Source organism: Amblyomma americanum, chromosome 1 (genome assembly GCF_052857255.1).
Source record: "Amblyomma americanum isolate KBUSLIRL-KWMA chromosome 1, ASM5285725v1, whole genome shotgun sequence".
Classification (NCBI taxonomy): Eukaryota; Metazoa; Arthropoda; class Arachnida; order Ixodida; family Ixodidae; genus Amblyomma; species Amblyomma americanum.
In genome coordinates, this window is record NC_135497.1 from 337,567,997 (window position 1) to 337,592,173 (window position 24,177).

Consider the following 24,177-nt stretch of genomic DNA (forward strand, 5'->3'; position numbering starts at 1 on the left):
CACACCTTTTGTCTGTATGTGCTCTTCTTGTGCAGTGTCTATTATTGTACTATTGTTGCAGTGTCTATTTTGTATTATTGTATTAGTGTCTATATTATTGTGCAATGCAGTTTCCTTCCTTGTGCATTCCTGTACTTGCAGCAGTGATATAAGTGGTTCTTTGTGTCACTTATTTATTATAACCTCGTCCACAGTTTAGTCACAAGTGTGTTTAATGTACTGTGGTTTCGTTGCATGTCTTCGACTTTACAAAGTAATATGTTGTGTTTTATGCCGTTGAAGGGCGGCCAACTACTATGTAAAATGGATGAAATAATATTTTCTTCTAACCTACAGTTAAGATGCGAGTATGGTTTTCGTTTTCTACTTTTTGGCATTGCAATGTGCTATGTTCTGCTTCCTCTCATTCATCTGCAACTCGTACCGTGCCACAGGGCCTACTTTAATATACAGATTGGTATTGTAACTGTGCGCATCTCTTATCGATGCAACAACTTGTTTCGGCTGTCAGTTGTTTACGATTTTATAGCACGCAGTATAAAAGGCAACATCGGTCTACATTTCAGCGCAATATCGTTTTCTGTCTGTCATGTATTTTGGCCGCGAACGATGTGTAATCGTAAATATCTGTAAATATGTATAGAGACATATTCTGCTGTGATAATCAAATATACCTAATTCTGTCCGTAATCTTAATTTTTTTCTTTGCCCTGATAAATAGCGCGGACCTGGCGGTCGACGAGCCTGCCTGTGGTATCAGTTCCCGCGAAGCGAGCGCGCGGCAATCGCTCGCGACCCTCAGCCGGCGTGCAGTGACGTCGTTGACGTCGCGTCACGTGACGCACAGGCCTGAAAGCTGTTCAGGGGGTAATGGTACAGCAGGCTCTTTGGCTGTGATCGTTGGCGCGAGCGTACGTGTCGCCGTGGCTCCGCTCTTCGCCAGCGGGGCGAGGAAGTGACAGGGAGACTTGCACCCTCATCTCGTGCCGTCCAGCTTCGGAGTATCTCTTGCCCTAGTGTGGGCGAACATTCATTAGTAACCTTGCTGGTGAGTAAGATGATCTCGTTTCCTTAGCGTTCGCTTAGAACAAACGCCTGTACGTGTCAGCCAGCGTGTCGTTCGTTTGTTCCCGCAGATCAAGGCTACGTGGTCGGCGTGCGCTCGGTAGGGTATACAATCGCGGGGTGGGGTCAAGGGGGTTTTGTGGTGTGTCAGGTGCGCTGAAGTGGGGAGGAACAATTTATTTTCGCTAATAAAACCCTATCAACATGTCTGGCTTAAAAAAGTATTATCTTCACACTTTTCAAAAGACAATGACACTCACAGGATCACACGATCGTTACGGGGGAGTAACGCGCATGTTTGAGCGTTCGCTGTGCTGTGAAAAAGCGGACAGAAGGCTGCGTTGAATTCATGGTCAGAGCTGTTGCAGCCATCTATTTCATCCATGGGCTTCTTCAGGCAACTTCATTAAGGTATGTTGGCTTAGGCATTTTTTTAAGGTTTTGCGTAGTAGAACTACAATTAGTAATATTTTTTTATCCTTTGGTGACACGTCACTGAAGCTTGCTTGGAGGCTCGCACGAGTCTTTAAGCGAGCCGGAGGCTTGAACTTTTAAAAAATCCGTGACCTGAAAGAGGCTATCTGCAGCGTACGCTCATCTCGTCTTTTCTTTTGGCATCCAAGTGTCTCTTATAGATGCGTTTGCTTTTGCGTGTGCATATATGCTCTTGTAGCCGTTAAAATATTTGGTGAATGTCTATCAACTTTCAAGCTGTATTATGCATTTCTTACTTCATTTTTATAATTCTCAGAGGCAGACAAAAAGGTGGCCATCACTATATGCTGATGTCGTACAGCTACGTACATTGAGTATTAAATGGTGCTTATATATACGTCCGCTATTTGTACTGGTTCAAATGAAAAGAGCACAGCAAGTAAACTGAAATAACACCTTTATGACGCTGCTATTTGCTGTTATATGGGCAGTATCGGGCTTCATTTTGAATTCATACATTCTTTGTATGTAAAATGATAGCCCATTTCATGTAAACAGGTAAGTGCAAGACGACCGAACCATGATGCATTCACACAATTGGACAGATGTATTGCAGCACCAGTAACGCAAGTAGTGTACCTGAAACTTGGCACATATTTGCGCTCAGATGCCTTAAGCTTGCCTGAAAAGGGGAAAAAGTTTATTGGACTAGAGCCGAGAAATCGAGAATTAACATTTTTGAGCTTTCCCTGGGACGCACAAGTTTTTGGACGCTGCTTGTTGTGGGGAATTTTTTTGGATGCGTTCGGGAAAAATGAGCACCTCCTGTGGAGAGCCCGTATATCCTGATGCGTATTTTTTTTTGAGATTTTAAGGAGGTTTTGTGTTTGTTGGTTCAAACTCTTTTGAACGTCCACAAGACGTCGAAGGAAGCTTTAATGCCTATTGGGATGTCATCTTTGTGTCAAGGGCTGCCTTTGATTTCCTTCATCTTCACTAAAAATGTAATAAACATAGCAGATCCGGTGCACTGCGGGCGAAACATTCAGAGGCTGGAATACTTTGCCCGACGAGGAATTCAAGCAGCGGTGAAATGGAGCAGGGCCGAAGCAAATACGTGTGTTTACGCCACTCGGCTTTCTTCTTTGTACCAAGGGCGAGTGGACAACAGCGCCACAGCTTTTTGGTATTTTGTATGCAGCAGTTGGGATTACTAGGAGTTAGCGGAGAGTACAATCACGATGAACAATGCGAACGCGGCGCTTACGCGCGCCGCGTTTTTTTTTTCTTAGCCCCGGTGCTCTTCCTGAACAGAATCGAATACAAATAGGCTAGATTTGATGCCGAAATGAATATGAATCGAATATCCGTACGATCGTTCGCTACTTGTGTGAATATACTTACAGTCCGAATATTCACGCGAAGCAGCGAAGCGTTAGCGGCATCGCTTACGTCAGTAGGGTGTTATCGAATAGGGAGATTGTATCGAGTAGAGAGATAGGGGAATAGTGGAGCGCTAGTGCCCATGCGCCGATAAATAACGACTCTCGTGTTGTCCTGCGCATGTGTACCGCGATTTCACGAACTCCCCGTTCACTTATAAGCTATCTATCAAAAATGGCTATGGTTTAGCTCTGATGAAACCAGGAGTGACGTGGCCTAGTGGAACTAGCTCAGTCGAAATGAAAAGTAAGTCTTTCGCCGCTTCGTTTCTTTGGGCGTTCCTTTTCAATCTACGTCCCACTTGACATGGCGCATGGGCGCAGCTGTTTGTTGCAGCTGTTGGGCGCCGCCGGCCGCAGAAACTGCTGCGCATCACGTGACCAGCGACCGAACCACGTGATCAACCCACGTGACCAATCACTTGGCCAACGGCGCCGCCACGGAGCTCAAGTGCTGCGACGCTGAAGGGTAGAAGAGGTGACATAGTGTAGATATCGCTACAAAAGCAATGCTGATGACCAAGACGCGTGTGCCACGAAGTCGGTGCATTACATTTGTGACCGTTGTGCCAAAGAAATAGGAAAGTTACTTTTGCTAGCGATGCCAAGAGTAAACAAACAGCGCCAATCTTAATGAGAGGGACGAGGGTATGGTCTTCAGTACGGGGCATTAGGGCAACGTTTGCACAACCTCTCCGACAGTCATGCGTCGCCTTTCTTGAAGGCCGTATGTATGGGCATCAAGAACGCCACCAGATCAATGGACCGCATCGCTGCGCTGAACCCTGCTTCCCGCACTGACCGATTGTCTGAATGGCCCCCAGGTTTTGAAATATTCTTTGAAAAATTATCCATGGCCGGCCCTATTCAAACTCCCTGCCATTTATTCAAACACTATCCGAAAACAGATTCGATTCGTTTCCTATAATTTTGAACGTGAACTATTCTATTTGTTCAGCGAATCGAAAAAATTTTCGATTCTCTATTTGAAAAATTTGGTTATTCGCACACCCCTATTAATGATCCATTTGCCAGGCATTTCACCCCAGAGAAACGGAGTATCAGGCGGGAGCAAAGCTTGCGCCTAATGGAAACCGGAAGTACCAGCGGCAATGGTGATCCTACCGTGCAGGACCCGCATACGAGGCGGATGTTCAATTCACGTCCAATTTAGTTTCTGACGCAAACCGTATTTCACGCGAATGTTACGCTGGGCGCGTGACTTTGACTATTGCAATTTAGCACGTTACGTAAGCCATGAAGGCGATGGATAATGCGTAACAACTAAGTAATGTTTTTGTGGGTCCGCTCTTCTTTTTCAAGAATTTCCCTAACAGTAATACGATAATCATCCAGTTTGTGTTGCTTAAGCGATGTAGTATAAGCAACGATACTTAAAATTTACAATTTTAGAAACTAGAATACAACTTTTAATTTTCTGAAATGGACAACCCTTCTCCTTTACGAGAAAAATAACTTAGCAACGACTCGCGCATCTCTCCTCGTGCTGACCTCTTTTGTGAGCAGAGCAGCAATGAGATCTGGCCGGTGAACGAGACTTTCTTTGTTAAAAAAGAAAAATCTTTGCGGTTAACGTGACTTGAAGAATTTCGCTAGCAGTCAATTACGGGGAATAACATATCTCGCGACATGTTTAAACTAAGCCGTAGCCTAATTTAGTGAGTGTCTTTTTGACGGCTCGGATATATAGTCGTCTGCATGTTACTCGCAGCAAATAAGTGTATGTACTTATGAAGTGAGTGCATGACCTAAGGTGAGAGGCAACAAATTTAAAGAAATGAATTAATGCATAAACAATTCAGGTCATGAAAGTAAGATGGAAGCATTCCAGACATTGATGCAAACATTGCCCATAGCAAGTCTTGCTTTACATGGTGAGTGCGCCAGAACAAGAAAGCTTTTTTTGTGGCCACTGAAGTGCGCGAGAGAAGCAAAATTTCTTTGCCTTTTTTATTATTCACCCGATGACATCTAGGATTTCCCACACATTCTCTGTTCTTGTCGGCACGTTTCTTTGGAGAAACGACCGAGAGGAAAAAATACCGCACGGGCAGAGCTCGCGCACAGCTGTTCGAGACTTGGCTAGAACGTTCCATGAACGGGTCCCTGCAAGAGAGCCGGCTGTAACCCGACTGGCGAGAGTTCCTGGAGTCCTTTTGCAGATCTGTGCCTGAGACGTACGGTGCAGGGCCCGGCAGAGAGCCTGGACGCCGACAAGCTTCAATAATGGGCCTCGGAGGACCGGCTGTGGCGATAGTGGTCAGTTCCTTCGGTACTGCGTTCACTCTGCAAGTTGCTTCCTGCCGACGCCCTCTGCAGTTCCCAGGTGAGGAAAACCTGTGACTTCAGGCTCAGTGCCTGACTGTTGTGCCGAGCCTGTAGATTGGTGTATCCGCTATACACTCTCGGACACCGATTTAAGCATTTATCGCTCAGTGAAAGATCCGGATCCTGAGGAGCTGAATTTTATTACCACGAAAATTATACTAGTGCTCACGGGCACAAACACAAGAAAGGGTAACGTTAGCAGCTATATGCTTTTTTCTCGCAGATCGCTTTTATTACTTCTGTGTCCTGTTCACGCTCGACCAGGTTTACATTTCTATCAACAAAGACACGCGTAGTCTTCTCAGTAGCTTTCACCTGAATGTAGAGCTCTGTTCGCATCAAGACCGCGTCGTCAGCGTGCGTGCCTCAGTTCCGTGCTCACGTGACCATGCCCTGCACGCACCGCGCTCTAACTTTGTCGTTTTCGGGTGAGGTGGGCTCTCTGTCACGACTACATGACCACCCCTTTCTCGGACCCCAACCTCGTGCTTCGTGCATCTAACGTAATCTGATGGGAAGCCCGGTCGCTTAAGACGGGAGCAGAATGCACAACCTGTCATCCCAACCTAAAACCAACCGAGTCACCGAGCCGCGAACGCTTGGAAGCTCCTACCGGATGCTGCATGGAGCCGGGAGGTCAGACGATGCAAACACACACGCCACTAGCTGAACACAGGAAAAACGTGCTGGGAACGGTGTCCGCAAAGAGCGTTTACAGCACGCCGCGTAATGAGGCGTACGCGGAGATAGTTGTGTCGCCCGTTCACGCTAGAGATGCGTCACACTTTATTAATTGCGCAGCTCGAGGCACGAGTTCCTCTCTCTGATGCAGCCTTAGAGTGCACATCCTGTTAGAGGTTATAAGTTGTGAGAAGAAGTGCGGCAGCAGTCTTACAGTTGCTTGGCGGCTGGAACATAAGATGAAGGGGGTAAAAATGGTACAGATTTAAGAAAAATTCCAACCTTTACGCTTGCTAATACTATCTGAATTTCGCAATTTACGCAACCAGCCATCAGATTGCTTCGCAACGAAATATACAATAGCTTTTTACAAGTCATTTAATAGAAGCAGTTTAGTAGGCGCAACGGCCGCCGTGTAACGCGTTACGTGTTGTGTGGACATCACTACCATGCACCTGACGTGTCCATTCACCCAGGGACCCAGTTATGCGCCTCTCCTTCCCGCAGGGCCAACGGAGGGCTTAGGCGGTTTAGACTGCGAATAAGACAACACTAGGAACTATACTATTTGCTTCGTGCAAGCGAGCATTGGAATCTGTGAAGTATGCCGGGAACGCGATCAAACCGAAGACCACAAGCGGAAGAAGGCCGATTATGCACCTGAGCGTAAGACGCCAAAATGGGCATTTGCCTGTGAAACATCAAAATGGGCCTGCCGCTCCAGAACTCTCGGCCGCTAACGCCAACCATCTCTCGTTGAATAATGCAATACGCCGGTAGGCTTTGATCTCTTAATTTTTTTTTCACGTGGTGTTTTTTTATGCATGTTATCGACATTTTGGTGCATGTTCCTGGTGAGTGGAGGCATTCTGGAGGGCAAAGGTAGGTGGGACGGTGTTGGGTGGCGTTACTGGAAGATGGATTCTTCACTAGTCGATGATTCAAAGCATATCTTTTTTCCCTTGCTCTACTGTTGGTAATCGGGTTCAATGGAGGTTAAATTGTGAAATTCCACACCCTTCTTCAGAAATATTCTCGGCAAAGGCTTTATATTCATTTCGGTCCAAAGAAATAAAGATATAGCGTGCAGACTTCGACAAACTAAACGGTCGCACCAACATCTGCGTCGCAGGAAAAGGCGCCCTACTCGACCAATTTCAATTCATCGGATTGGAATTCCAATTCATAGACTGGACCGTCCCGAGAGCGTCTCACATTGGTTGCACTGTTTGCGAGCTAACTCTATCAAGTAGGCATTATCCATCGCTGTCGCAAGGATATTGTGAAATATCAATCTGTGTGAGGGTCCTTGGTCAGAGGTCAGTGTGCGTGTTCTTTTGTGCAGCATTTGGAGTGGCTTCACCAAAGTGCAATTCTTCCCGTGGCGCAATTCTTCGCGGAGGTCTTCAACCGCTACGTCGCCCACATTGCCCGCCCTCGGCCTTCGCTCGTGTTCGTCACCTGCCACGGCCGCCTCGACGAGGACACGATGAGTGCGTCTGCATCTATCACGAAATCGCCGTTTAAAAGTGGCCGGGGCGCAGACGTATGCTGCAAGTGCTTTACGCTGACATGAAATTCAGGAGCAGAGCATGCAGCGTTGTGCCCCGCTGAAATTAGAAAGTTTTCGCGGGGCCAAATGCTATCGGTTTGAGACAGAGACCTAAAATAATAGTGTTTGCTACGCCATACTTGCTTGCAGACTTATTTCGTCGTCTCTAAAGTCCTTGAAGGCAAAAAGTAAGGGCGTCAGTGTTTCAATGTTGATGCCTGTTAAACACTACTACCATTGATCCGGCTGGCGGCGATAGCTGAGTTGTTAAAACCATGATTTTCCATCAGTGTATTTGAACAATGATACGATGAATAAATGTCTATTTCATTCAGGATATTCAAGCCACTTGTCTTGGAGGTTAAGACCTCTACAAAGTTTTCACCTAGATTGCAAGCCAGTGCTCACGCGTAGCAATGGTGGAAAGACAGGTTGGTCAAAAGGAGACATTCACAAGTGAGCACAAGATGGGAGGACTACTTCCCCTGCTTATCATGCGTAGTAATGTTGCTGTGTAGAGTAACGCCACTTATATGATGAATGCGCTGTTTCAACAGAGGAATCTGGAGAGGAAGCCGGAGAGCTCACTAGGTTAAATTACGATGAAATTCGCCCGTAAAATGTCGTAACTCGCGCCCACTTATAGAATATGACTTAATATCAGATAGTAGCCGCCGTAGACTTTGCTGCGCGGTCACAGACCTGAATTTTATATGCGAACTTAGGTTTATGGACAAATTTTAGTGGTATCATAACTTTGTGGTTATTCTGCTTTCTAAGAGGCAAACAGCACCACTCAAAAAACAAATGATCTGCAAGCACAGCGACTTGCTTTTATTAATCTGACCTGCGTAAAGGCAGAACATAAATACCATGGCCCTCGTCCATTAACCCTCCAAGGCGCATCTCTCACACACCATCTGTGTTTCTATAGCTGCAGATTGGCCTGTTATAATAAATTAGGCCGTACCCATGACTTCTGCTTTGCTGTATAGGCATGGGGACTGCTTCCCCACTTTCAGCAAACAAGTAATGTTTTATGGGTGTTTGACGTCCTAAAGCGGGTCCGGCTATAAGGGACGCCGTAGTCAAGGGCCCCAAAAAATCGACTACCTGGGAATCTCTAACCTGCACTGATATCGCACAGTACACGGGCCTCTATAATTTCGCCTTCATTGAATTTTGACGTCCGCGGCGCGGTTCTAACCCGCTCTTTCGGGTCCGCAGCCGAGCGCCATAACCACTGAGCCACTGCGGCGGCCTGCAAACAAGGACTCATGAACAGCAGCAGAAGAAAGAAACATTAACTGAGCTTACTCACATTTTCAACGCTGCTTCGTCAGATTGCAGCAGTATTGGTGCGTTAACATTAATACGAGTTGGCAAATAGAATGTGAAAGCCTACACGCCTCTTAAAATGCGAATAAGCTGCAATGACTTCTCTCGAATAATTGAAGCTCTGCTTGTGCCTCTGCAGCTACCTCCGCAGTGCACCTGTTATACGCCGCCTTCTCGAGCTGCTGTTCCCTGCCATGGGGGTGGCAAGCTTCAAGACAGAGTTGACACCGGCTGCGGACACCGACTGCGTTGAGGGTTGCCTCTACGACTTCCTGGGCGAGCCCATCTTCCGCATTGATGGGTAGTCGCTGACGATGGTAGCCCAAGTTGGCTTCGGTGACTCGCTGCGGGCGCTCTATAGCGCTGACCCAAAATGAGTGATGGAGAACCGTCGACTGTCAGCTTGCCGATTGAAGGCCGTCTGTGAAAGAGCGCGGGCTTCGTTGTCGGGTTTTCGTTCCAGAGGAGTAGTTTCGTTGGATGTTTGCTCCCTTGGTATGCGTCTATTTTGTAGTCACATATTTCGGGCAAGGATGACGACAAATATAAAGCTGACTTGCGCAGACTTCTGCGTTTTGATTCACGTTCTTATAAAGCGTATCTCTTAGGGGCATTTTGAAATGTCTGTATTTATAAAGGCTTGATATCCTTGTTTCTATGTTGGTGCGTTCCGTGCTTAGTTCATTTAGCCCGAGATTCATGCCATTTCCCAGGTCGAAGATTTATGGTCATTTCTTCTTAAGTATAAATGATATGTTTTTTTTATTTTTTGGCCTTCGTTTCTTACTGCAATGAAAATTTCTGGTTGTATTGAAGAGTTGCAAGCGCACCCCTTCCCCATTATGTGCACACACTTCAATTTCGGAACATTCCGTTGAGTGTTTGTTCGGAAGACGAAAACTGCCAAATCTAGCTTCATACTTTAGTAGTGGGAAAAAACGAAGACAAAAACAAACCCGTCATACAACGCAGGCCCTCACCTTCGGCAGCTGAGAGCAAGGACGCTTAATCGAACTCTGGCAGCGGCGGCCGAATTTTGATGCAGGCATGAAGCAAAAGGCACCCGTCTTCTGTGCAAATGTTTGTGGATATAAAGAAGCCCAGCCGGTCTAATTTAATCTAAAGCCCTTCACTGCGGCTTGTCTCAAAGCCCACCTGCCGCTTTGGGACGTGAAACGCTTCCACGGAACATATATGCGTATGCCATTTCAATGATGCATCCTTAGTCTGGTAACAAGGAAAAAGATATGGCTGCCTTTGTCTTACCTTTCTTCGTGGTTGGTGGCATCCGCGCCATGCCTTTTTTTCTTGCAAGCCACTTAAAAGTCCGCATGGGTGACACCATATGAGTGCTCTAAAGATGTCCTGAGTCGTGTAGTGGTACAGGCCTTCGGCAGCTTAGACCAAGGAGGCTTAATCGAACTCTGGCAGCGGCGGCCGAATTTTGATGAAGGCATTAAGAAAAAGGCATCCGTCTGCTGTGCAATGTTAGTGGATATAATGAAGCCCAGTTGGTCTAATTTAATCTGAATCCCTTCACTGCGGCTTGTCTCACAGCCTACCTGCCGCTTTTTGACGTGAAACGCTCTCACGTAACATACATGCGTATGCCATTTCAGTGGTGCATCCTTATTCTGGTAACAAGGAAAAAAATATGGCTGCCTTTGTCTTACCTTTCTTCGTGGTTGCTGGCATCCGCGCCATGTCTTTTTTCCCTGCAAGCCACTTAAAAGACAGCATTAGTGACACCACATGAGTGCTCTGAAGATGTCATGAGTCGTGTAGTGGTACAGGCCTTGTGTTCTGCGCAATATGGAAGCTTTAATACTTCATTATCAGTCGAGTCTGCAAAGATTCCATGCTATCTGAGCAATTGAAGGCTTGGAGCCTTGACTGATATTCCAGTATCGTGATTTAAATTCCAGCACTTGCTGACGCAAGCATAAGTTTGTTGTTTTTGAAGAATTTCCTCCTGTTTGCGTGACCAACGCACCTGACTAAGGTCCCTGCGTGATTACAGAGCTTGCTAGATCTCTAGTTCTCGCCCAGCTTTTTTTGATCATGTAAGCGAGACCGTCAAATGATTTCAACAAACTTCGTGTCCTGTTATCCTTCTACCGTCTGTAGTATTTCTTTGAACACTTTTCACATGACGATATATGGACGAAAAACGCCTATGCCCACATTACTACCTCCGTAAAACCTGCCTTCACTTCCCAGGCAAACTAAAGTCAAAGTAGGTCGTAGGCGCACGAAGTTCAGTTCATGCACTAATAAAACGTTTGCTATAGGCCAAAAAGTTTCTTCCTCGGCAACGTCCTTTTCAATACACATATTTGGTAAACCAATCTCTGGAGGAAACTGTACAAGTGAAATAAAATCAGTAAAGAAGGCTCTGTGTCATCAAAAAAAATATTAATACGTCGCCAGCTTTCCAGTGTTATCCGGCTTATTGTCACTGCACAGGATTTAATCTCGTATCAACTATCTCTGCAGCAATTGCCGTCTCCTGTACCTTCATATTCAAGATGCAAGAATACAACTTCTGCGGCCCTAATGTTGCGACCATATTAAGTTGACGCTGTAGTGCGCCTTTGCACGTGTAGATGAGCATGCCTACATCTGCTTAAGTTGTTGTAAGCGAGCTTTTCCGCATGCTAAATTAGTTTGCTCCAGAGGTCCCTTTGAAGGTATGTAGTTAGCCGGAAGTTTTGCGTGCATAAACTCTATTGTCCAACTTTAGCGTTAACTCCATCGTTGCGTGAGATGCGAAGAGTAATAGCTCAAAACCTTAGATCAAAGTGAATGTTCGCTCTAGATACATAACTGGATCCTAACGCGTGTGTTCGAATAAGAAAAGCCTTTCGTATTCCGTACATAGCACCGCCTACAGTACGCCAAAACGTTTTAAGCACGTATTGCCGTTAGCTCCCAGTCTCTGTAATCTCAGGCGAAAAGCTTCTAGAAACTGCGTCCAAAGTGAGGCTCAACATGAAGCCGAAGCTTTCTGAAAGTCTGTGTCTGAATAGTGTTCTTCATAAGAAAAATTTTCTCATGTCACAGACTCGAGCTTGATTACAAACCGCGCCGTTGCAAACAAAGAACCTTCCCTTCTAGATGCCTCCGAACACTCGGGCATCACAGAAATTTGAGGTTTTTCGTGAGGAGCAAAATCCTTGCATTGAAGAATAAGAGTGGTTCTCCTAACATTCTAATGAACTGGGTGGCATTCAGCGAACCTGTTCCAATTTCTTACACTATCATCATGCTGTCATTCCTACCGCACATCAAAATTCCGCGATACATACGCGTGGATCTAGAAAGGGCAGTGAGCTATGAGGCCGACCTTTTTCATCATATACACCCCGCTTCAAAGCATACAGCATCTCTGAACAGAGAATTCGATGAACGCACTGCTTCTTCATGCCCACAAGCTAAACAGATTGGCCAAAAACCCGCAGGTAATCTCAGTGTTCGATTATGGGCAGAAATCTAATTGAGAGGTACGGGATCTGTGCCACTTTTTGTAAGTGCGTTTAAGCATGTCACAAAAGAACCAAGCACAATTATGCGCCACAAAGCAATTATCAAGAGACTGCTTGCTCCCAAAGGCGGTTTTCACTTATCTTAGCACATTTGGCTCGAAGGCACGTTTTGACCGGTAAGGTCGACGTGTGAAGTTATGAAAACTTTTTCTTGACGACTGAATGCACATCCACTGCACTTCCTATAAATAACTGTGTTCGGGTAAGCCGAACTAAAGCTGCCTCGTATAGTTACTCCAATGAATAGCGGACGTGAAATATCTAATCTGTCATATAAACTCTCGAAAGGCCCCTCATGACCATGACCGCAACGATGGTCTAATGGTTTGAGCATCCACCGCGCATGCGAGAGTTACGACGTTGGATTTTCGGTGCCACAGGATACCTACCGGTGATAAAAGTACAGACTTTCCGCTCGCCTGGTGCTCGGATCATCAGAGTGGAAAATGTTTGCGAAATGGGTCTTTCAACCGACCATGATACAGAAAAATACCTTGTGCCATGGCGCTCTTTGGCCGAAGTTGGCTTTGAGCCGTAAATATGCATAATCATCATCATCTTTCCCAGGGAACGTATCCAGCGGGTGGGAACAGAATATACTGATGGGCACCTAGTTGCTTGCTAGCACAGCTACCAGGCAGGATGGTTCGCGGTTATGAAAAAAAAACTGCCTAACAAGTTGTTTGATAAACAAGTGCACAAGACCACATCCACCCGTAGTGAAAACAGGTTGTCTCTGAGCATAAGCTCCACTGAAAGCGCTGAAAGAAGTGTCGAAAAATTATTTGCTCTGCCTGTACGTTTGCTCGCAGAATACAACGCTTACAATACGTATATCAACGCCGCGACGACGAAGATATTGCAAAACTTGTGCATGTGATTATCTCATTGAGACCGACTATTGAGAAATTGACGGCAGGGAAACTATAGGTACTGTGAGGCATCGGAGCGCCAGCTGACGCCCTAAAATGGCTTGACATTGTACAGTAGGTAATTAAAAGAAGCGTGAGCCGCGCCCCCACTCTTACATAGAACCGTCCAGTTCAATGCAAAGCCCCCAGCACACTTTCTGCCAATACAGGAAAGATCACCGTCATCATCCTAATTTTGCATTGAGCTCGATCGTCAGAAGCCCCTAATAGCTATGGTTTTAATGATACAGAGAAATGGGAGCTCCACAATAAAACAAGTAACAAAGGCGATACTATGCAGCTCTCTCGACTAAATGATTTAAATGAAATAGGTTTCGTAGGCTATAGGTCTACGATCAGTGTTGCAGCCTACTATAGTTCTATGCCCCTAAACAAGATGCCACCAATTCTTCAAGCATCAAGACTGCAATAAAAAATTATGGCGCACTCTAAAACAGGCTTTAACCAGGTCAATCTGAAGTAGAACAACTTGTCCTGCCTCATCTGACACTCTCTTCAACACTCAACGTGGGATATGATTAGGGCTTGGATATTAAGGCCTCGAGTACCAGAGGCTTGATCATCATCATTACCAGCCTGATTATGCCCACTGCAGGGAACAGGCGTCTCCCATGTCTCTCCAATTAAGCCTGCAGTTTCCAGCTCCGCCCAACGTATCCCCGCAAACTTCTTGATCTCATCCGCCCACTTAACATTCAGCCGCCCTCTGCTACACTTTTTTTTATTCACATACCCTAAAGGTCCTTTTAAAGTATTACATAGGGGGATGTACAGTTACATGTAAGCAATACTCCATACATAGCTCTAAAACCAACACAAATCCAGAACAAAGAGCAAAATGTGAGCCAAAAGTACAGATAATTCGAAGTTGAGCATATGCGGGAATCGAGCCTTCTTAATCAGAATTTATTGGAAAAAACACTTCAGTTTCTGCACAAAGGCGTCATGATTTAAGGTGAAGATAATATCACCAGGTAACTTGTTCCAGTGGTGAACGGGAAAAACAATGGTGAGTGACTAAAGAGGTGGGTACGCGCAAACATGGGTTCGATTTTCAGAGCATGATCTAAGCGCGGGAAGATACGGAGGGCGGGTCTAATATGCTATGAAGCGAATGAAGAGTGACTGTGATACAATCTGTGAAAGTGTGATAATAGTGAAAGTGTGATAATAGCGCCAGTATTCTTATCTTTTCGAGTGATGGTAGCTTTTGCGATGCTTTTATTTCCGTTATGCTGGACTGACGTGAATAGTTCTTAGTTATAAATCTCTGCTTTATTTTGTATTGACTCCAGTTTCTGAATTAAGTACAATTGATGCGGGTTTCAAATTAAGGATGCGTATTCTATTTTTGAGCGGACGAGGGTAGTGTCAGTTACAAGTTTGGTGGCAGGATCAGCTTGGTGCAAGTGACGTCTGATGAAACCAAGTGCTTTAGATGATCTACTGACAATTGCATCGATATGGTTATTCTATGTTAAATCAGATTAAAATGAACACCTAGGTACTTGACTGTCGAGACATTCTGAATGCGAATATTATTCACGTAAAAACAATGATTTTGAAGCTGATTATTGGTGGTGAGTGTTATATATATTTTTTTAGAGACGTTAATTTGCATTTGCCACTGTTCACACCAAGTGGTGATTCTGTCCAGGTCTTTCTGCAAAGAGTTGTTGTCGTCAGGGTTGGTAATCTGTCTATATATAACACAGTCATCAGCAAATAATCTAGTAGTAGAGGTAATAAATTCACTTATATCATTAATCTAGATCAGGAATAAAATTGGTCCAAGCACCGCGCCTTGCGGCACGCCAGATTTTATAACTGTTGGGGAAGAACAACACCCATTTACAGAGACATATCGGTAATGATTGGTAAGAAAGTTAGTAATCACGTGATAATATGCTTGTTAATGTTGAGAGAATTAAGCTTCTGTAATAAACGATAATGGGGTACCTAATCAAACGCTTTCGCGGAATCAATAAATATAGCGTCAATTCTTAATTTAATCGTGCACGGCATGATGAAGGTCGGTTATTAATTCAAACCACTGCGTTTCACACGAACGAGGATGCAGGAAACCATGCTGATTAGGGAAAACAAGTTGTGCTCCGTTAAGTATTTCATTAAGGCAGATGATATGATATGGTCCAACAGTTTGCGGGGTATACTGGTTAACGAGATAGGTCTGTAATTTGTTAGCATATATTGGTCACATGATTTAAATATGTTAGTAACACGAGCATGTTTCCTCGAGTCAGGTACGCACCCGGTGTCAAGAGATTGCTGGTTCAAGGCAGTAAAAGTGTGAGATACAATAGGTTTTGTTAGTTTTAGCACTTTAGGGAATATACCGTCTGGACCAGGCGACGAGTTAATTTGTAGTCTGTCAATAGCTTTCTCCATCCCTTCACGAGAGATAATAAGATTATTCATGGTGGCAATAATAGAAGTGAAGTTAAGATCAGGCGGGATTGGCATCGCTTCAGTGAATACGGAACTAAAAAAGAAATTAAATTCGGTAGCTGCTTGTGATAGCGAAAGGTGTTCGTCATCCTTTGTAATTGATAAATTTCTAGCTGGGGACATGAGATGTATTACTTTCCAAAATTTCTTGGCATTATTTTTTAATGAAGCCGATATATTATGATTAAAAATTTGTCTTTCGCTGCTTCAATTTCTTTCTTGCAAGCTGCTGCATGATTCCTGTAATGCTCCCAATCGCCATTCGAGGCAGTCTGTTTTGCTCCAGAGTATAAACGCTTCCTGTTGATGCATCGCTTTACGTGTGAAGTGAACCATGTATTGTGCGTTGATGGGGTAATGGTAATTTTTGAAATATATTTATCTTGCAGTTCAATTAGCTTGTCATGAACTGTTCTCCAATTTTCCGTGCCTTCACTACAAAGAAATGTCTAAGAATTTTTCGGAGAATGACGAAAGCTCGCTCAAGATTTGGTCGACATTTGCTCGAGTATAATCGTATACGACCTTATTTCGCATTTCAGGCTTTTTAATTGGTAGGGCGTACTCGCAGTGTAAAACATTATGGTCGCTAATGCACTCTAATACATTTACATGTATAATTTTGGTTCAGTTGTCAGCACCAGATCAAAGACGGCAGTTCCACGCGTTGGACAAGATACGGTTTGGGTCTGATTAAACAAGGGAAGTAAATCAAGAAATTTCATACATTCGCGTTGCCTTTTACCTCTATTGGGTGAGCACGCCAGCCAGTCTGTTCCGGGATAGTTGAAATCACCAGCCAGGATTATTTCTGCGTTCGGATACTTGTTTGCAAGAAAACTGAGTGATTCGCCGAGGTCGTCAACAAACTGATTCCGTGCATCTGGCGGGCGGTAACATACACCGATGGCACAAGTCACAGCGGTCGATAAGTGCACCACCACCCACAAAATTTCCAAGTCGGAGCCGGTGTCCACAATGCGAGCTTGTAAGCAGTTTTTGATTGCAATTAACACACCGCCACCACGAGAAGCCGGCCTGTCTTTTCTAAACAACGTGAAACAGCTTGATAGTGAAAGTTCGTTGTTAGTAACATCAGGCGATAACCAAGTTTCAGTGCCAAGGATAATATCGGCAGCACAACATTCAGTGAGAGCGCACAGCTTGTCATGTTCGTTTAACAGGATTCGGAAGTTGGACACGAGGATGGACACTGCCCCTTCAACTTTATCGTTTCTACGTCATTCGGGGCTGGCCGTCTCATGCTTCTCAAGTAAAACTACCCGATCTTGCGAGCTGTCATATACATACAGCTTATTTCTGAAAAGAAGCTTGTCAAAAAGAAGCTTATATTTTTCAGCATCAGATTCCCGTTGCGCACGCACAAAATCCCGAAGCTTTTTTCGTATGAATTGAATTCCTGGTGAAAAATGTTCTTCATTCCAGACCCGGGGCGTAACTACGTCTTTGAGTTTGTGAGCTTTCCTTAAGACGTTACACTTGTCTCTGAAGTTCAAGAACTTTACAACTATAGGGTGGACGTGATCTTGTTTATACCGTCCTACTCTCTGGGCTCGTTGAATTTCTCCTGCCTGGATGCTCAGATTTTCCGATATAAATTCACTTATTACCTTTTCTGTGTCTTTTCAATTTTCTTGTGAGTTTTCAGCAATGCCCTTAAAAACCAGGTTGTTCCTGCGCATCCGGTTATTCAGGTCGTCAAGGACCAGATTTGCCTGCTCTGTTTGCCCTGACTTCATATATTTTAACTGAGCCTGAGATTCATTTATCGTTGAGTTCACGTTGTTCACTTCTTCGCGCCGGTTATCGACGACAGCAATTCGATCTTCAAGTGTTGAGAGCCGTCGTTTGATTGCGGTTGCGTTCGTATGAATTTCAGTTTGCTAGATGTTTCCTTCTGGAACTTTTCACATGACGAGGCTAATTCTTTGACGAGGAGTAGAATGTGCTTCTATTTGTCCGGGCCTGGATTTCTTTCCACGTAGCCAGCACAAACCAGTAGGTGCGTGACACAGAACAGACAGTAAGTAGGCGCCCACCCGGTTTCCACAAATGGCGCAGACTTGATGACCTCAACCATACCGGAGGCTGTGAACTCGTTCATCTGTCGCGTGCGACAAAAGAGCCTATGCGGACACGATACGTGCACAGATCGATACCCATGCCCCAGTCAACAATGCACAGGTGGGGTTTGCAGCCAGTAACAGAAAAGTAATGCACGCAAGGAAGGCACACTCACCTACAAATGTGAGCAGAACCCGTTAGCATCGAAAACACGGCTGCAAATCCCGATGAGCGCTTGTCTTCAAGGGTACTTGTAGGGTGTCCAGGGGCACTGTAGTCGTTGCTGATGGCGTTTTCTGCGCAGTGGATGATGACGATTCCTTGCGCAGGTAGGCGTAGGCAATAGTAAAAATATAACGAGGCCGCCGAGTATTGCCGATGACTCGAAACCAGCAGTAGGGTACCACAAGCAGGCGCCGAGCACCCGCTCTTGAAAGATGGCGATGCTCGAACGAAGCGGGAACACTGCATGCATCACTCACAAATGTGAGAAGGACCCGTTAGCATCGAAAACACGTCTGCAAATCCTTTTGTCTTGGAATCCACTACGTTACCTTTAAGGACCAGCCGATATCTTGCCTTCGCATTACATGCCCTGCCAAAGCCTATTTCATCCTTTTGATTTCGAGTAGGATGTCATTACCCACGTTTGTTTCCTCACCCACTCTGACCTCTTCCGGTCTCTTAACGTTACACCTATCATTTTTCTTTCCTTCAATGGCTGCGTTGTCCTTAACCTAAGCTGAACGCTTTGCGTTAGCCTCCACGTTTATGCCCCATGGATAAGTACCAGTAAGACACAAGTGTTGTGTAATTATCTCTTGAGAAATATTGGTAAGTTGCCGTTCATGATTCGAGAGAACATTCTTCTAGTTATTTCCATCTAGGGGTCCGGATCATAGGTACCTACCTTCACTGAGTAGACGCATTCCATTACCACTTCCAGCACCTCGCTACCAACTGTAAATTGCTGTTCCCTTCCCAGCCTATTAGGTCTAACGCCATTGGCTATGGAAAGGAAGAAAGGACCATCAGAGATCACCTTTAATCCATGTTACATATATCCCTACATCGGGCGATACCCTTCGAGAACCATGAAGTGGTTTACATCTGTGAATTTCAGAATTGATCTGCCTTGTTCGGTTTAGAATCTAGGAGAGGAAAAGCGTGCATCATAAGCGAACTTAAAATTTCCGAAGAGGTAGATGTTAGCCAAGGCTAAAATGTTTTGTAGAACTCGCTACTTATGCCACCCGGTCAAGGTGATTTCCGATCTCGGAGAGTGGAAATTGACTACTTCACGTCGTCTATAGCAATACGCGCACCTAAATTACTACCCGATTTAGAGGCAGAAACCTGGGCTAGATGATGGTTCATGACTTATTAAGAATTTGGGGTGGTTTAGCTCCGGATAAACTTGGAGTGAGGCGATAACTACAGCTGGCCGAGTGGAACTTGCTCAGTTGAATTGCAAAGTCAGTCTTTCGCCGCTCCGTTTCGCTGGATGTTCCTTCGTGTTCGTTGCACTTGACACGGCGCATGCGCAAAGCTTAGCAGCATGCTTTCTACGGCGCGCCGCTCCGCCGGGAGCAGCAGCTGCTCCGCTGCACGTGGCAGGTCATGTGATGAACCACGTGACGAACCACGTGATTAACCACGGCGCAGCGCCGCCGCCAGCTGCTCCGCACCTCGTGAGCAACCACGTGACGGCGTGGCGGCGCCGGCATCGCGACGGCGACGCCCCGTTGAAGGCTACAAATGGTACCGTAGGGTAGCTATCGCTACAAAAAATTGGCACTGGTTTAGCTCTGCGTAAACCGGGATTGACGTGATATCTACACCTGGCCGAGTGTAACTTGCGTTCCTTATTCATCTTCGTCCCACTTGACACGGCGCATGCGCACAGGTGTGGCAGCTCGGTTTCGCCGGCGCGCCACGGCATTGGCAGCAGCAGCTGTCCCGCACCACGTGACTGGTCACGTGACCAATCACGTCATCAGCCACGGCGCCACGCCGCCGGTAGCGCCTCCGCACCACGTGACAGCGTGCTGGCGCAGCCACGTTGAAGGCTCGAAATGCTACCGTAATGTAGCTAGCTATCACTACAAAAGACTGTGTGTTTTTACCTCTCTGCCCTAGTCTACTCATCTAGTCTTTTTAATCAGTACTGTACGCTGCTCATTCTTCAGTTAGAGAAAATCCTTCGTGGAAGTGACTGGAAAGGCTACATATAATAGTGAAAGAAACAGCGAGTATAGGAGCGGTGCAAATGAAACTATTACTTCCGTACTGAAATTCGAATATCTCGTTGAAAAGAGCAGCCTGCCTATCATCTCTAAGTGCCCGGTGACAGACTTGTTCACCAACGAACCTCCGTGTTGGAGACCTAACTCTGACACCTTTTTATATTTCTCAGCGCAACAGTTCTGTGTGTCAGTATTGTTAATATCGTCAAGGTACGCTTCACGGATAATTATCTCCGGCTTATAGAGCTCATTCAGCATGTGCCCCTGCTCACGAATGTGAATGCGCCTCTGAGATGTGATTCGCGATGATACTTAATAAGCAAATTCTCAGCTTCCTATTTATTTAAATCCAACCGTTGAAACACACTGGGATAGTTACTTCGCCGCGCATCTTTGAGGCAAGCAGCTGCAGCTGGCTGAGAAATTTCATTTGAGATGAGGTATTCATTTCGCTCCCAGACTAATCACCGGCGTTGGAGAATACAACGAACGTACAGGCGCGGCCAGAATAATACGGAGCACAGGAACGGTAGGAAGTCTGCGGAGAACTGCTTATGCGCGCTACCCAGCATGAGCGTCGGGAACTATGCGTGTCGGCACACGGCCGCCTCGATCACGCGCGCGCGGCGGGGCTACCCCCCCGCGCGCGCCGATCCAGGTGGCCGTGGTCGGCACGCGCAGAGGTGCGCCGGGCCACGGACCCACTTTTTTGCCGCAGGTCTATCGGCGTCACTGCTTAACGTATAGTCCGCGTGCCTGCAGCGAAGAAAAGGCTGTGCGCTTCGTAGCGCAACACAGCTAGGCGCTCGACGCGCGACATCGACGATAAGCTCAGCTTGCTTGGAGGAAGGGATCACCTGGCAGAATTGCTCGGAAGAGCTCAGTATCTTTCAGGCAAAGATAACGCCAGGGTTGAAGGAAAGAGTGGGGCTCGGTGGCGGGCACTCTCGGAGCGCGCGGAAAGCAAAGTGTTTCTTTCTTGCGTTGATAGGTGGCTCTTAGATGCAATTTCTCCTTGATGCGTCGTCTGTCGCGTGCTCCGTATTATTCTGGCCGCCCCTGTAGGTTCCTATCAGAGTCAGCACCGTTCAGTGATCGCTGGAAAATGTCAGTTGTGCAATTATCAGCGCCACTAGATGACGACTCATCAGAAAAGTAGATCCTCTCTAGGCGAGCAATCGAAGAAGATTGTAAGTGCGCGAAATGTATGCTATCGGTTTTTTTCGGCAAATGTAAGCAAGGCTGTTATTACGGACAATGTCCCTGAGAACAACAAAACTAGATTCATAACGCCTGCGTTATACTGATAGGTCCTTATTGTTGTAGACAATGTTTCCCAGCAGTGGTATTACTAAATCCATGCGCACGAGGTTAGCCATTCCAAGATGCAGCGCACCCTCACGCTGTGTGTTGCAATTGGCTTAGCACTATATTCATCTTGGTTCTTGCCTGACCAACTCTGACCAACTCGCCCACCAATGTCTGACCAACTCGCCCACCAGTTCATGTTGTACCATTATATTCTTGGTGTGTTTGTTTGGGCTCTTGGGAATATAGCACGATTTAACTGATAAAATATCGTCGTCGTCATGTTTCATCTCTTTGAATAGCGGCTTCACATGCGCGACAGCAGGTGCCAGCAGCTAGAGAGTAAACTGGCCCACTGATAACCCAGAATGCATCATTTTGAATGTCCTGTTTAAGGTACTCTGTTCGTAAAAGACCAGGTGCTCGTGACTACCGCACTAACCCGAAGGAGGCGGTCGCAAATTCTCATCAGCATCCCCGTCGTAATTCTTTTTATATACAATAATTTTTGCAGGAGACAGAAGGAGACATTGTGTGCGATTAAAAACATTAACAACCACAACAACAACAACATAGACGGAAAGGTGCAGACAGCACACTACATTCGCAAACAACTTCTTGTGGCACTGCAGTAAAGCTTCGACAAGGAGCTATCATTTTAAAAGCCTTTGTCGTTGGCTCCTGCTTACGTGAGGAGAGTGGGCTTTTGGGAACCGTCGACTGGAGTTCGCAGCTTGTTGTGAGCTGGCCCCGAAAGTTGCCTGCGCGTATGAAATTGTCAACGTCCGTCACCTTCCCTGTCTTGTAGGTTCGTTCTGCGCTTCGACGTGGTCTCCGGCAGATACACAAGTGCGGACACCGTCATCTGCGACGTGTCAGAGAATTTGCTGCGCCTTTCTATAATTAATTTGATGCACTATTTTTGTTTTGAAACCACAATGCCTGTGGCATTATTCCGAAAAACATCGTCATTAAAACTTTCAGCGACGCGTATGCCTGAAAAGTGCACAGGTTTGTACCTGTACAGAGTCACTCGTAGTAACCATACTGATGTTAATGGGAACAACATCCTTCTCGCTCACTTTGTGATCTCTGCATATAGATGCCCTTGTTCGAAAGAGTGACAGCAGAGCAAGCGCTTAGGCTTGGCACGACGTTGTCAATCGGTGAACTTTTTTGAGCAGGAGATATGCTGCTTAGAATTACGACTACGAATGCCAATATGGACATGCGTTTACATCCTTACTTATGCCCTGCTGTTGAACATGAAGACATAATCAAAATAAAACGCCATAGCGTTAGAGGAAAAGTTCTTTACTGAAAGCACACGTTTTTCTGGGATGCCTGCATTGCAGAATTTCTGTCTGTAACTGGCATTCACTTCGCATATTTTTTAAGCGAAATATATTGCCCCAGGGCATCAGTAATGGGTGAAGGTGTGATGAATGAGGTAGTAGAGATTAAATGAATGTAAAAAGGTTAGCGGAATTGATGAAGTCCAGTAGAGAACGATGGTACGGTCCCTGCGTTCAGGCAATGTATGAAGCAGGGTTGCTTGGTGAAAGACCTGCTACCATCAAGTAGCAGGTCTTGTAGGCTTGTGAGCTCGGCAGTCCCACAGTACGTGATGTATGTCGGCTTCAATGTCCTCGTGTTTACATATCGGACACCTGGTCGAGGAAACACATCACGGTACAGCGGCCACTTCCGAGTGACGGCAGGTGTGAGGGCAACACCGACCCGGATCCTCCTAAGCGCAACCTCCTCTGCACGGGTAAGACCGCGGGGGAGGATTATTGCAAACGGAGGGATGAGAGCACGTGTGCGGCGCCGGAGGAGTTCCTTTCTTGGTGAAAGGAGGGTAAAATAGACCAAATGAACGAGCCGAGGTGGTGATGAGTTTGTATTCGCATGGCGGGTCGTTAAATACGCCTGGTTTTTATGGGTCAGCAGATAGCGTGGGATGCACTCAATACGTACTGGATGCGGGATGCGTGCCGCAAGCCGGTGGATGTCCTGACATATCGTTGGACAGCGGCTAACACGTCGTAGCAACCGGAAAACTTGAAGGGCGTCAGTGCGGATGACAATGCGGGCCGCAGGGAGCACAGTTATGTCGGCCACGGAGCAGAGGGCTTCCTGAACTGCAACGATCTCAGCACAAAAGGACGAAAGGGGTTCCGTAAGCTGAAACCAAGAGGTTTGATTCAGGGCATGTCTGCACGGACAGTAGATACCTGTTGTTGCTTTGCAGTCTTGTATGCTTGCGTCTACGTAGACAACAATGGATCCATCAGGCAGTCAAGCAATGATGCCGAATTAGCAGATGTTGGCCGGCAATTATTAGTTGGCTTGTTGTCGCTGAGCTGTACAAACTTCTACGGGGGAAGAACTAGCGTTGGCGGCTGAAGAATTTAGTGTGACTTTGCATAAGTCCTCAGTGCATGCATGGAGTGCGATATACTGGTCTTAAGGCTGCACGCTTCACGGCGCTGCTGCACCAGCTCATAAATGGTATTGAGCTGCACATTCTCTTGTAAAGCTATGACCGGTGTGACTTCACAAAGAGGATGCTGGCCAGGTGGGCCAAAGCCAGAGGGGACGTCTGGAAAGGTGGAACAGCACTCCCGCGAATGCAATTTATGTGTCGATAGGATGATGCAGCGTGGCTTACTAGGGTGACAGTACCCGAGGGCATTGTTGAAGGTTTCCACGACTGTTCTAGTCACA

At 46.1% G+C, this 24,177-nt stretch overlaps 1 protein-coding gene across 3 annotated transcripts in view; it reads left to right on the forward strand.

The window, feature by feature from the left end:
- The first annotated feature begins 833 nt into the window (after positions 1-833).
- The window catches only part of LOC144115535 (uncharacterized), a 102,203-nt gene continuing 78,859 nt past the window's right edge, over positions 834-24,177 (forward strand). Inside the window, exons 1-5 of one of the 3 annotated variants that reach the window (XM_077649961.1) lie at positions 834-1,048; positions 3,267-3,420; positions 5,152-5,289; positions 7,318-7,465; positions 9,002-10,159. In XM_077649961.1, the coding sequence (XP_077506087.1) occupies positions 5,190-5,289; positions 7,318-7,465; positions 9,002-9,167 (414 nt within the window). In that variant the 5' untranslated portion in view covers positions 834-1,048; positions 3,267-3,420; positions 5,152-5,189 and the 3' untranslated portion in view covers positions 9,168-10,159. Of the gene's footprint in view, positions 1,049-3,266; positions 3,421-5,125; positions 5,290-7,317; positions 7,466-9,001 lie in introns of those variants that run through there. The other 2 variants (XM_077649963.1, XM_077649962.1) reach the window with 2 other exon arrangements.